Source organism: Stegastes partitus, unplaced genomic scaffold (genome assembly GCF_000690725.1).
Source record: "Stegastes partitus isolate 25-593 unplaced genomic scaffold, Stegastes_partitus-1.0.2 Scaffold1931, whole genome shotgun sequence".
Lineage (NCBI taxonomy): Eukaryota > Metazoa > Chordata > Actinopteri > Pomacentridae > Stegastes > Stegastes partitus.
The window spans coordinates 1-12,543 of record NW_007579662.1 but is presented as its reverse complement, the minus strand read 5'-3'; the positions used below and the strand labels follow the sequence as shown (position 1 = coordinate 12,543).

Sequence of the window (12,543 nt, the reverse complement as noted above, 5' to 3'; positions counted from 1 at the left end):
TCATTTTGTAATCATGTTTATGCAGCTAATTAGAAATCAGAGGTTTGTTCAGTTTGGTTTCAAGGATCACAGCTTTTCGAACTATACAGCATGTATAGCCAGATGTCCTTGCTTCTTGCTTCTTCTCAGTTTGAAACCTAATTAAAATACATCAAATTCCACCAGGAGATTCCAGGATTGAGGCATGTTTCTCTCTCACCATCTCTGGACATTGTTCTATAGAACTGAATGAACTATGTCGTGTCACCAGCATTTTCCAGTTATTCTGGTTTTATCCATATTCATCACAATGTGATATAGAACATAGTCTGATAATTGATAACCCTTAATGATTGTCCAGGTTATAAATAGTCATTTCTGTCTGAAGGAATAGCTGCCATTAATCTGAGACTTTCACTTATAGATCCTGACCGTTTTACGATACAAGATTTATTTTCATTTTCGTGTCTTTATTCATAAAACTTTCATTACAACGCTCTGTGCCTACACCGAAAGAGAGGATGTCGGTGTGAATATTTTGCAGGATTTAAACACTCATTAGTGTCAGCATGAATAAAACCAAGAAGTGAGAGCGGTGCTGTAGAGGTGTGTTCACCTGCCAGAACTCCCTGAAACAGACACAGAGCACCTGCTCACTTGCTTCCCTCATTGCTGTGCTGCTCTTGTATCACTGAAACAGGAGCTTACTGCTATTTGTGCATGTTTTTTTTTAAGCTTTAGCGTTTTAAGGGAGCGGACTGAGGTGATTTTCATTCCAGGAGCAAACATCATTAAAGGCTTGGATCTGCTGCTTCCCAATATCATATATCTTCTCATCACAGGTTTTGCTTTGGTAAACTTATCGACTACGTAGCTCAAGCTGAGGACGCATTCGTATTCAGTCCTGATCCCGATCGTGATTCATTCCAGTGTGAAAATAAGTAACTCATATGTGGTTCTTTGACAGCAGCGTGAACGGATGAATCACAGGTTTAAAGTAGTGTTTTTAAAAAAAGTGTAAAGACAGCAGGTTATGTGAGAGTCAGCCCCTGCAGAGTGTCCTCCTTACAATCTGCCTACTACCTCAGCTGTTCAGTACAGTGTGAACAGCATTTTTTTTTTTTAACAAGGGACTCAATGAGTGTCACTGACAGACTTTTAAAAGTAGATCAGGAGCAGTTTTCAAGTGCTTCTTATTCTTCTCCGCTGTGGCGTCCCTGCGGCTGGTACAGTACCTTGCAAGCACAGGATAGTATTCTAGATGTCACAAGACAAGTCAGCAAATGTGGAACTGAAAACAGTGTTGGGTTAAGCTCTGTTTAGGTTGCAGGCTTTTGCTCTGTATTCAGATGAAGAACCGACCATCTGTAGGTTGATTCATGGTACAAAAGCTGCTGCTAGCCACATCTTCTCAACCTCAAAACCCACTTTTATTTACTGGCTTTTCATCCGACATGAGCCCTCGCTCTGTTTTAGTTGTTTTTATTTGTTCTTTGCTGGTTTTTATTGTTGGTTTGTTCTGTTGTTTCGTATGACCGCCTACATATAGCACTCTATTTCAGCTGTGGCTGTTCTAAAGCGCTCTATAAATAAAGTTGATTTGATTTCATCTCGGTTATCACATCAGGACCACATCCATGTTGTTGAAGCATAGGTTGCAAACACAGATGGACAAACTGCAATATCATTGTTTTCACTGTAATGTAAAAAGCAGCACATTGCAGCTCCAGCAGACGCTAATCTCCGACCGAACGCTCCCCTCTCTTCACACCTTCTTCCCTCTCCCATCTCCTCTTCCTTTCGACTGTCTGTGGCAGGATGCCCATCAGTTAAATCCTCCCCGGCTCCCTTGCTGCCAATCAGACCTCTTCCTTTTCCCTTTCCCCTCACTTAACCTTACAAGTCTAGGTGTCAGCCAAGTGAAACACAGAGTGAATTTTATCGATCCAGAAGAGGCTCCTACTCTCTCTTTCTTTAATCATGTCGCTGGTCCACAACAGACAAATTCAGATGAAACTCCGTCCTAGCTCAGCTATTTAAAACTCTATTAGAGGGAGATCTTATTTTGATCTGTTTTCTCTCATCTGACCACCTCGTTTCTGGAAGTCTATCTGTCTTCGTAGCAGGTGTAGTGCTGGATGTCAGGCAGTTCCCTGACTAATGCATTCAGAGGGATAAACACTGACCACAGTGGAAGATTTTAAATGAGAGGCAGGTGAAGATTCAGTAAAAACAGGACTGCATTTGGTGGCTTGAAGTGCTCAGAAATGTCTGGACTTGGGTCACTTGTGCATTTTACTTATATTTCAGTAAGTCACGGCATCAGTGAGTCATTCTTGCAAGATGGAAGCATCTTCATAAACAACTAAAAGTCATCAAAGATCACCACACACTTTGTTGATGAATTTCATGTTGTACACTTTTAATGCCGCAATTCATATTTATCAGTTTAAGGCCTTAAAACAATAAACTATCAGCTATTACCACAAATTAAATTTATCATTATTAAAGTAACATTATATCTGTGAGTCATCTCAGGAAGAACATTATGTTGACTTCAGTATAATTAATTCTACGAAACAAACTTTGTTTTCTGTTTGAGTTGAGTTGACTAAATGCCCGGTTAGCTTGGTAGCTTTAGCTCTTGGATTGCACACACTCTGCTTTGCAAATATCATTACAATAGAAAGATGGCAGCACCCATTTCCAAGATGTTTTGTTTTCACTGCTATGGAGACATCACGTCTTCCTCCTTCTTCTCGGGTCTATAGTTGTTATTGGAGAATTACTGTCTTCTGTTCGTTTCTAAAGATGAGATCGGATTCAATTCGGTCTCAATCAATCAATTTAATAACACATTGAATATTGCATTACAGAGCTCTGGGTCAAACTCTCCCTGGCATCAGACAAAGCAAGACTACTCCTGTTGCCTCTGACCCTTCTTTTTTACTACTCAGTCACGTGATGCATGTTCAGGTCGTAAAACAACTGATTGGGGCCCATCTTCATCACACTGAATAGTCCTTATATGGACTTCTTTTCCTCCGTCTGTTGCTTGTCCTGTGAAACCATAAAAGACACAGACCCAAGCAACTTCTTCAAAAGAAGACTTTTCATGACTGTATGCATATATATACAACTTCTTTTATATTTTAAACCTTAAGGACTATACTTCACACATGATATAATATATTTATACACAACATTCTCTTACTCCTATAGTCTGCTGTCGACAGCTTTACTTGTGGAAGACAACACCGTAAACGTCTGAAAGCAGCTATAGTGAGAATTTACTTCCAGTGTTCTGGTCACTGTACACTTGCTTTAGACTGATTTCAAACTCAGAATGGTTTAAAGTTTCACAAGGTGGACTCATCTGGGATTTGAACATCTTTTACGCCAAAAGCATAAATCAAACCTTTAGCGTGATAAGCTGCAACAAATATTAACTCGCCTGTGGGAAATGCTTCAGTTGACAACAAACCCTGATTCTCAATGACAGCTGCTGTTTTGTCTTGACAACAGCAGAATCTAATTATAAAATGCTTTTTCTGCTGCAAAAGGTGCTGCGCTGCTGCTGTTTCCACTGTCGGCTCCTTGTACATGTCGAACATATGGACAACCACTACATTTATCTTAAAGTTACTGTATACTTGGCATATTTTACACACAAAACATGTGCTCAACAAATACAATCTGATGCATCTTCATATAAACCCAGTGACTTGAATCGACTTAACAGTGTTTTTTACATTGTGATAAAGTGCTAATACCAACGATCTCGATAAGGAAGCGAGTGAGAAGCTGGCAGTCCATCCTTAAATTTACCAAATCATTACTCATGCTTCCTTCTTTTGTGCATTAAATTACATTTGTATTAGATTTCTTGCGTAGACTCCCACATAGTGCGCATTCTTTCTTGCTGGCCAAATGCCTTTATGTGAGGTTCAGCTCACAATGATTAGCGTCTTGTCACATCTCCTGTCTTTTAGGTTAAAGTAATATGATGATGATGAAGGCTCGTGTCAGAAACCCTGGAAATCTTTAGTTTAATATCATCAGACAGGAGGAGTGGAGGATGCAGCTCTGGATACGTTTCCAAACGAGGAGCACATAATGTAAATCCTTGAATTTTAATTTAATTTTAACTGACATCCGTAGCCAAGGGCCTGTTCTCTAACACACCTCAACGGCTGCCCAAGTGGCAATGCAGCACCTGACCCCTGTATCCATCCTCGTGGCTCGCTAGCACACATGGGCAGCCAAGCGTGAAGTGGCTGGGATGAGCATCGGCACCTCCGAATCTGATGCCATCATGCTCTGCAGGAAAATGCTGGAGTGCAGGAGGGGAGGGAGTTACTGAGTTCAAGCATCCTGTTCACAGGTCATTGTGGACAGAAGTGAGTGATTGGCAGGCCGATTAGTGCTGCGTCTGATGTGAATTCTTTGCTCGTTCGTTTTGATGAAGGTGGAGCTGAGCTTTAAAGCTAAACTGTCAATTTACCAAACGGTCTGCATTCCTACCCTCACCTACATTCATGTGCTCTGGCTACTGACCAAAAAAAAAAGAGATTGCAGGTAAAGGCAGCCAACTGAGTGTCCTCCACAGGGTACAGTGACTTACATTTAAGGAACTTTTACTGCACCTGCTGCTCCTTTGCATTGAAAGGAGCCAGCTGAGGTCGTATCAGACTGGATCTAACCAGGATGCCACCTTGGTCCCTCTGTAATGGGGTGTTCCCTTTGGGTCCCATTAGGAGGAGACTACAGGGCAAACACAGGTTACGCTAAAGTGATTAAACATATATTCCTATCTGGCCAGGGAAAACCTTGGGATCACCCAGGAGGAGCAGGGTTTTTGTGAGAACTCTTGGCCTCTGAAACGGCACCAATTCTCCAAGCCAAGGTTACACATTATCTGTCCAGATACTTAGCGAATAGTTTGTTCAACATTTTGAGAGAATCTAGTCTGTCTCAGTGTCTTCTGTCTCTTCATGTAATCTCCAGCTGACTCTGAATTTAGACCCGTACCATTTATTGCAGGATTCCTTGTCCTTCTTGTCGCTGAAGATCGTTCTTCATCACTTTGTCTCTGTGTTTGAAATCATTGTAATGTCGCTGAATGAATTTGTGGTGATGAGATGTCTCCCTGATGGTTTTATTGTGTGATGCATGAGAATCAAAACATCTAAAGTGTTTAAAACACACCACACACAATACGGCGGTACATTCATCATTGAAAGATAGATCATCTGTGCTGTCTGGTGGACAAACTAAAATACTGGTTCTAAGAAATAAATATACGTCAAGAAAGACAGATTCAATATCTACTATTGGTCAATACATTTGCCAAACTAGTGTGTCCACTACTGTACTACTGTTTTAACATTCCAAAGACACTCTCTGGTTAAACTCAACATTGTTCAAGAGCAGTTTGAGGAATCTGACAGAGTTAAAGGCGTCAAATTGGCCAAATTCCACAGATTTTATTCAGATCAAGCAAAAATGCTGGAAAACTAGTCCAATCCATGGAGGCCCCAATGTTGCAATACCCTGGACTCAAAGGACCTACTGCTAGCATCTTGTTGCCTGATGTAACAGGACACCTTCAGAGGTCTGTGGCGTTGTGGTAGGCAGGTGGTTTTATTGTTATGGCTCATTGTTACATGTGTTTGAAGATTCTGGGTTCATGTGTGTTTTGGTCTAATGATGCTTTTCTGTCAGCATCCAAAGATAGTATTCATTCTGATCCAACGGTCACACACCCGTCTTCAAGCCATTCTCTCCACTTAAAACAGGTAGAAGCTCCAGCGCAGGCGAAACATCCGAATGGTTTTGTGATTGATGAGATACAGTTTGGAACACTGGTCAAGCTGGGGAATGTGAATCGGCTTCAGCTTGAGATAACCTAGTTTGATATGTATATGAATGTATCTTGGTAGAGTTTGCGGCTGCATTTCCATATCAAAGTTGCTGTCTCCCGCGTCTTCCCCCCTGTGCATTCTCAAACAGATAACCATGGGAAAGAATGGAAATCGACCCTCCTCCGTGTCCAAATCCATCAGTGAGCGCTACATTCATCAGAGTGATTGGACATCAATAACCAAATATGCTGCTTTTGAAGTCTCTACCATGATGAATGAATATGTCATGATGCAGTCATGGTTGCTATGCAACAATAGCGCAGGTTATTGTGGCATTGGGCTTGACTGAGCTTAAGGTGTGATGGTATGATATGACAATCTTGGATGGGTGGTGGTGACAGAGAGGTTGGATTTCCTGATTAAGTGCTCAGCAGTGAAGGTTGTTCCACAGATTCTGAAGCAGTCCTTTGAGTACATACATACATATGGTGCGTTACTGATCACATTTTTTCTTTTCCTGCTTTGCCTTTACGCACCTGGTGACATGTCAGTCTCATGAATACAAATACAGATCTCACTGTTGCATTTTCTTGACAATAAAAGCTACCAGCGTGCTACTATAGCAAGATTTAATCTACAGTGTAAAGAATCTGGTTCATCTGCAGGTCTTACTGTGTTTCAGTCAGTACATTTTTGCAAAGTAAAGACTTGTTTTGTCAAAATGTTTTATGTTTTATTACAGATATTTAAATTTATAATGCAGTCTGTAATGATTCGGACATCTCCAGGCTCTGCACTGTAACATTCAATTTTAAATACAATGATGAAGAGTACATTAAAGTCTCTGTTTTGATTTGACTAAGTGTACATCTATATAAAAATAACACTTTGTGTAAAAGTGCAAGGGTTCAAAAGTAATTGGGCACTTGACGAATATTTGTTTCTTGGGCAACTTCTTTGCCAATTAAAATGATCTGTTACTGAGATCTAAATGTAGCATTTATACAGTTAAAAGTTATTTTACTTCAATTATGAAACATAGAGCCTGAAAAACTAAAAATATGTATGTTGAGGTATTTACTGTCTGGACTGTGATACCGCAACACATCTGGAAGCATTACACCCACCAAAAGAAAGCTGAGACTTTATCTTTTAATTGTGACTTTCTAATCTCATTATTATGAGATCTGCATCTCAGAATTATGTGAAAGTTTCTAAGTATGTGATGATTACAAGATCCTTATCTTGTAATTATATTGCATTGTACTGTGAAAGCTCCAGGCTTCCTGTGCATCAACAGTGATGATAATCAGTAGAGAGCAGTGTAAATTAATTTTAGGATTTCAATTTGACACCTCTACCTATGTTTCAGATTCCTGATTCATTTGGTTTATTATAATTACTGCACATGTAACCTGGCCAGGTTGTAATCCTTTTTTGCAGAAAAAGCATTTCACTTTGTGCAGCTAGGAGAAAACTTGGTCAATATGTGGCCGGGAGCTCCCTTCTAAATAAATTGAGATTTAATAGTTTGTACAGCTCTTTTAATTTCATCTCTCCGTTTGTCTTCTTTCCTTCATTCCTGTGTTTCTGCAGAGTATTGACTATGAAACCAAGAAGTCCTACACTTTTAAGGTGGAAGCCTCCAATGCGCAGCTCGATCCCCGTTTCCTCCACCTGGGGCCCTTCAAAGACTCGGTGACTGTCAAAGTGAATGTACTGGATGTGGACGAGCCTCCTGTCTTCACCAAGCCCTCCTACTCTATAGACATGTATGAGGACACTCCTCCAGGGACCATCATCGGCTCGGTGACGGCTCATGACCTGGATGCCAGCAGCAGTGCTGTCAGGTAACAAGCTCTTGTAACCTGTGGAATTATATCAGTCGCACCTCGTACTCAAACGCTGATTAGTAATCAGTAAGGTTTAGAATTTGCATTCAGTATCAGTATTACTACTATAGGGCTGGAATTTTAGGACGTAGTCTTAATAGATGCAACATGGAATTATTTTTCCCTCTTGGCGAATAAATTATGCTTTTACGTGAATGAATTTACAACAAACTGTGCTGCTTTAAATCCTTTTTCAATTTGGACGAATGATTAGTCTACACAAAAATTGTTGTAAGAGACTTCCATCCAGAATGGCACCATAAGCATTGGGAACAAACTGAAGCAAGAAATAAAGTCAAACAAATGGCTTTAACCCAGAAGAGAAGAGCTCAAGAAACACAAGCAGACAAACTGGCACCTGTAAAACGGACAGACAACAATATAGGTGCGTTTCAAAACCTATATTATCAAACATTAAAGTATGATATGGCAGGAAAAAAAAAAGATTTAAAATGTCCTACTAAATAGTATACACCCACCAATGATGAAGAGTACATTAAAGTGCCAAGTCTCTGTTTTAATTTGAGTAAGTGTATATCTTTATAAAAATAACTATAGCACTTTGTGTACAAGTGCAAGGGTTCAAAAGTAATTGGGCACTTGACGAATATTTGTTTCTTGGGCAACTTTTAGGACGAATTTTAGGACGTAGTCTTAATAGATGCAACATGGAATTATTTTCCCTCTGGGCGAATAAATTATGCTTTTACGTGAATAAATTTGCAACAAACTGTGCTGCTTTAAATTCTTTTTTCAAATTGGACGAATGATTAGTCTACACAAAAATTGTTGTAAGAGATTTAGAAGATCCATCCAGAATGGCATCAAAAGCATTGGGAACAAACTTAAGCAAGAAATAAAGTCAAACAAATGACTTCAGCCCAGAAGAGAAGAGCTCAAGAAACACAAGCAGACAAACCTGTAGAAGGGACAGACAACAATATCGGTGCGTTTCAAAACCTATACTATCAAACATTATAGTATAGCAGGGGAAAAAAAAAGTCCTACTAAGTAGTATACATTATGACGAAAACAGTATCTCAAAATACGCTGATGTAACACATTAGCATGCAGGCTTTTCTGGCTATTCTGACCTTCCATCCTCTGCACACGGAGCGTTTTATGAAAATTTTCAATGTTGAACAAATACTCGCAAACAGAAACGTGACCTTTGTGAGTTTTTACTGAATGCACCTGCACTAATAGAACCAGCCTCAGCTCTCTCGGCAAACATCTTCATTCATTTTTGATGGAGATAATTACAGCTTCCTCGCCCAGTTCTTGATTCTCCAAAGAATACTAGCTTCATGTATTTAACACTTTTTTTCCCGGGGTCACGTCTGGGTCCTGTACCGGTCTTTTTTACGGTCACGAGGTCAGGTTTGCGATGTCCGTCGCGCAATAAACGATGTCCTCTACCGCAGACTGGAGTTCTTACACTTGCGTGGGTCTTAATTGCTTATGCACATACGGTTCATGCCCTTGTGCAGTTTGCTGTCTTCGGGGTGTCGGAGCAGGCGAACGATTAATGCACACATCACTGAGACAAAGACTTTATTTGTGTATGTGCCTCATCAACACACCTACACACGAGTAGCTGGGAAAAAAAAAAAACCCACACACGTCCGACACCACTTGAGTAGATAATAATAAAGGAACATGAGTAAAAGATCACGTTGGAATTACTGAGTAAATGATTATATAAGCAAATGATAAACTAACTTTCTCTCACAAATAACTTATTTCTCACTGCAGACTGTCGTAGATAGAATGACAATAAGATGCACTATTATGACTAAGTAGTATATCCCAACTGTATTAAGACTGCATGCAACTGTACGTACTTTGTGAAGGCGGCTGTAGTACGTATTGAAAGGAGGAAGTATGTGATTTGGAATGCAGAGTGAATATACACAGAATGTCTCAGAAACAAGAGAAAACAAAGGGAGGAAGGAAAACCACCAGAGACACACGAGGAAAGGAATCTTTTTAAAAAACGACACCAAACAAACCAAACACGATGACATTAATTCAGCAGTATACATATACGTGCTATTTTAGATGAATGCTACCATAGCTCTTCTGCAGTTGAGGCTCCTGATGCCAGTCCGTCTGTCCAGAATCACTCACCTATTGTCAGGAACACAGATTTTTGACACCTCAACGTCGTCGTCATTTCATGTCATCATCGTCAACTGTTGAGCTGTGCAGTGGTTATTATATGGGTACAATTTTCATACATTGCATTGTGAAATTGTTGGCAGACACAACTTTTTTCATTGAAGTTGTTTTAATATAGTGGTCACAGTTATGCACTTAATCACAAGAGCTGTAATGACTCTGCCAATAAATACTGAAACCAAACTTCTACATTAAATCTTGAGACTGAAATTTACTGACAATCGACAAAACTATCTAAAGTCTATTTGTAGCTGTTCTGGCTCTTTTAGAAATCTTTAATGTCTTTGTTAAAAAATGGAAATTTAAACATCCTCGATTTCATCAAAACTCCACGAAGTCTACGAAAACCCTACAACTCCCTTTGCTGGGAAAGATTATGATCTTCAGAGTAGCCTCTAAGTCAGGGGTGTCCAATCCTGGTCCTCAAGGGCCACAATCCAGCATGCTTTAGATGTTTCCCTTCTTCCAACACACCTGATTCATATGATCAGCTCATCATCAAGCTCTGCAGAAGCCTGATAACGATCCTGATCATTTGAATCAGGTGTGTTGGAAGAAGGGAAACATCTAAAACATGCAGGATTGTGGCCGTCGAGGACCAGGATTGGACACCCCTGCTGTCGACAGAGGACCGTCAGAACCCCCGTAGTGGCAGCTTCAGTTTCCTTTCTCTGCACAGGATGCATTCAGGGACAGTTGTCGTGTTGGTCACCTGTGTGTTGTGAGCCATGCAATAAAAATAGTTTCTCACTCGGTGTAAGCCTAAAAAAGTCCTCCTGAAAAGTCTCCCGATATAATTAATAACATAATCGTAGGGCTCTTCTAGACTTTTCAGATTTTACTGAATTTAATAGATCGAATTCTGGTAATAACTAAATAAATATGTTTTTAGAAGAATCTACCTGTAACTATGGTAACTGTTAAAAAAACAATGTCAAGATGGTTCTTGACATATTGCTAGTTTTTGTTGTTTGAATAAAACAAGTATTGGACGGCAAAAAGTCAGACGCATAACAGACATTAATACAGAAAATGTTTGTCTTGCTTCAGTTGTTTGACATCCTGTTGTTTGAATGTATCAGAACTTCTTGGTGGGATCTAGTGTTCTGCAGAAACATGAATGTACCCCACGAGTGTGTTGAGACCTGACTAATGTTGTAGATGACCTAGTTTTAAACAGAAAGGTTTGCCCTTTGATTGGAGTAATTCCCCTTTATGGGAGTCCCAGACTGAATAAGCTGCAACATGAATCTCACTCACCAGTAAAGTGCTAGTTTTGCTGTTTGTAAGTACTACTACTCTGGTGCTTATGAATAAATAAAGAGATAAAGATTGCCTCAGCGTGCTCCACAGCCAGAATGAGAGAATTTCTCACATTTGTGTCAACAAAGCGACAACAAAGCGTCCATCTTACCGCTGACACTTGTACTCCTCTCATGCGGACTTGTGGACTGCTCTTATCTCTGCAGGTATTCGTTGGAGTGGCAGACAGAGTCTGACAGCTGCTTCGACATTGACACCGTTGAGGGAACCATTTCCATTAATGAATACCTGGACAGAGAAACAGCTGTTCAACACAACATCACTGTGGTGGCAACAAAACTCAGTAAGTACTGCTCGGCAAAAACATCCTGGACCCAAAATACAAAATGTACACAGCCAGTAGTATCATTTGTGATACTATTTGTGGTCGGCACTCTTTCAGGAAAAACCATTCGGTGTATTTACATTCTGTAAATGCCTCCATGTAGCGTGTACGTGTGCCGAGCGAAGGTGAACAATATCTCATCGGCAAATTGGAATAAATAGTTGACAGCTCTGTCAACGAACAACAACCAAGGGCAATGAATACTTTAAATAATTGCTACAATAATTCAGAACCGAGGTGCATTGCATTCATCAAAGAAAACCGTACACAAGTCATGATCTCATAATTATGAGAACAGGGAGCAGAGATGTGACAGGCCAAAGACAATATAGATTTTTCTGCCTTATTTATTATGTAACAGATTTATTAGACAGCTGAAGTCACTGAATCCTTTAAGTCCTCTGTTTGCTTTGCTACACTGCAAAGACATTGATCCGCTGCTCTTCCTCCTCTGTGTTTCTGTGAGAAAAGCTGCTTCTTTCTACAGTTAAGACCAATTTATAGTTCCACCTCTGTGTCTGGAGACACCTGCAGATTCAAAACAGCAGGTTGCATTCACTTCTGTACGTGCGACTAATTGGGTGTTTGCGTGCACAAATGCGTTCAACACGTGCGCAGTCATACCGTGACCTCAGCACAGCAGAAGAAGGTTGTTTGTTGTGTTGGAACAGACAAAATGCAAAGAAAATCTAAAGGAGAAAACAGGACTGAGGTTGTAGGATACACCACCAGCAACATGACGAACACATGGTGCACAAAACGAGAGTCCAGTTTGCTTCTGTGGCACTCTCGCTGTCTCAAATTCTGGGCTGCATGCACATGTCTGCAGAGGGCTTCCTCATGTACCAATACTGAAATCTATAGTATTATATGGCAGTACCTTTTGGAGGTTTCTTTGCAAATGAGCAAGTATGTGGCTACATTTTGTGTTAACTCACCAAAGACACTATGTGTGTCCAATCTGGTTGACTGTTCCTTT

General features: G+C 40.2%; 1 protein-coding gene across 1 annotated transcript in view; it reads left to right on the top strand.

Moving 5' to 3' along the window:
• LOC103373228 (cadherin-12-like) overlaps positions 1-11,522 on the top strand; it is a gene marked incomplete at its 3' end in the record, with an annotated part of 57,471 nt that extends 45,949 nt beyond the window's left edge. Inside the window, exons 7-8 of the mRNA XM_008303071.1 lie at positions 7,440-7,693; positions 11,386-11,522. Coding sequence (XP_008301293.1) covers positions 7,440-7,693; positions 11,386-11,522 — 391 coding nt within the window. The remainder of the gene's footprint in view (positions 1-7,439; positions 7,694-11,385) is intronic.
• Between the last annotated feature and the right edge of the window lie 1,021 nt (positions 11,523-12,543).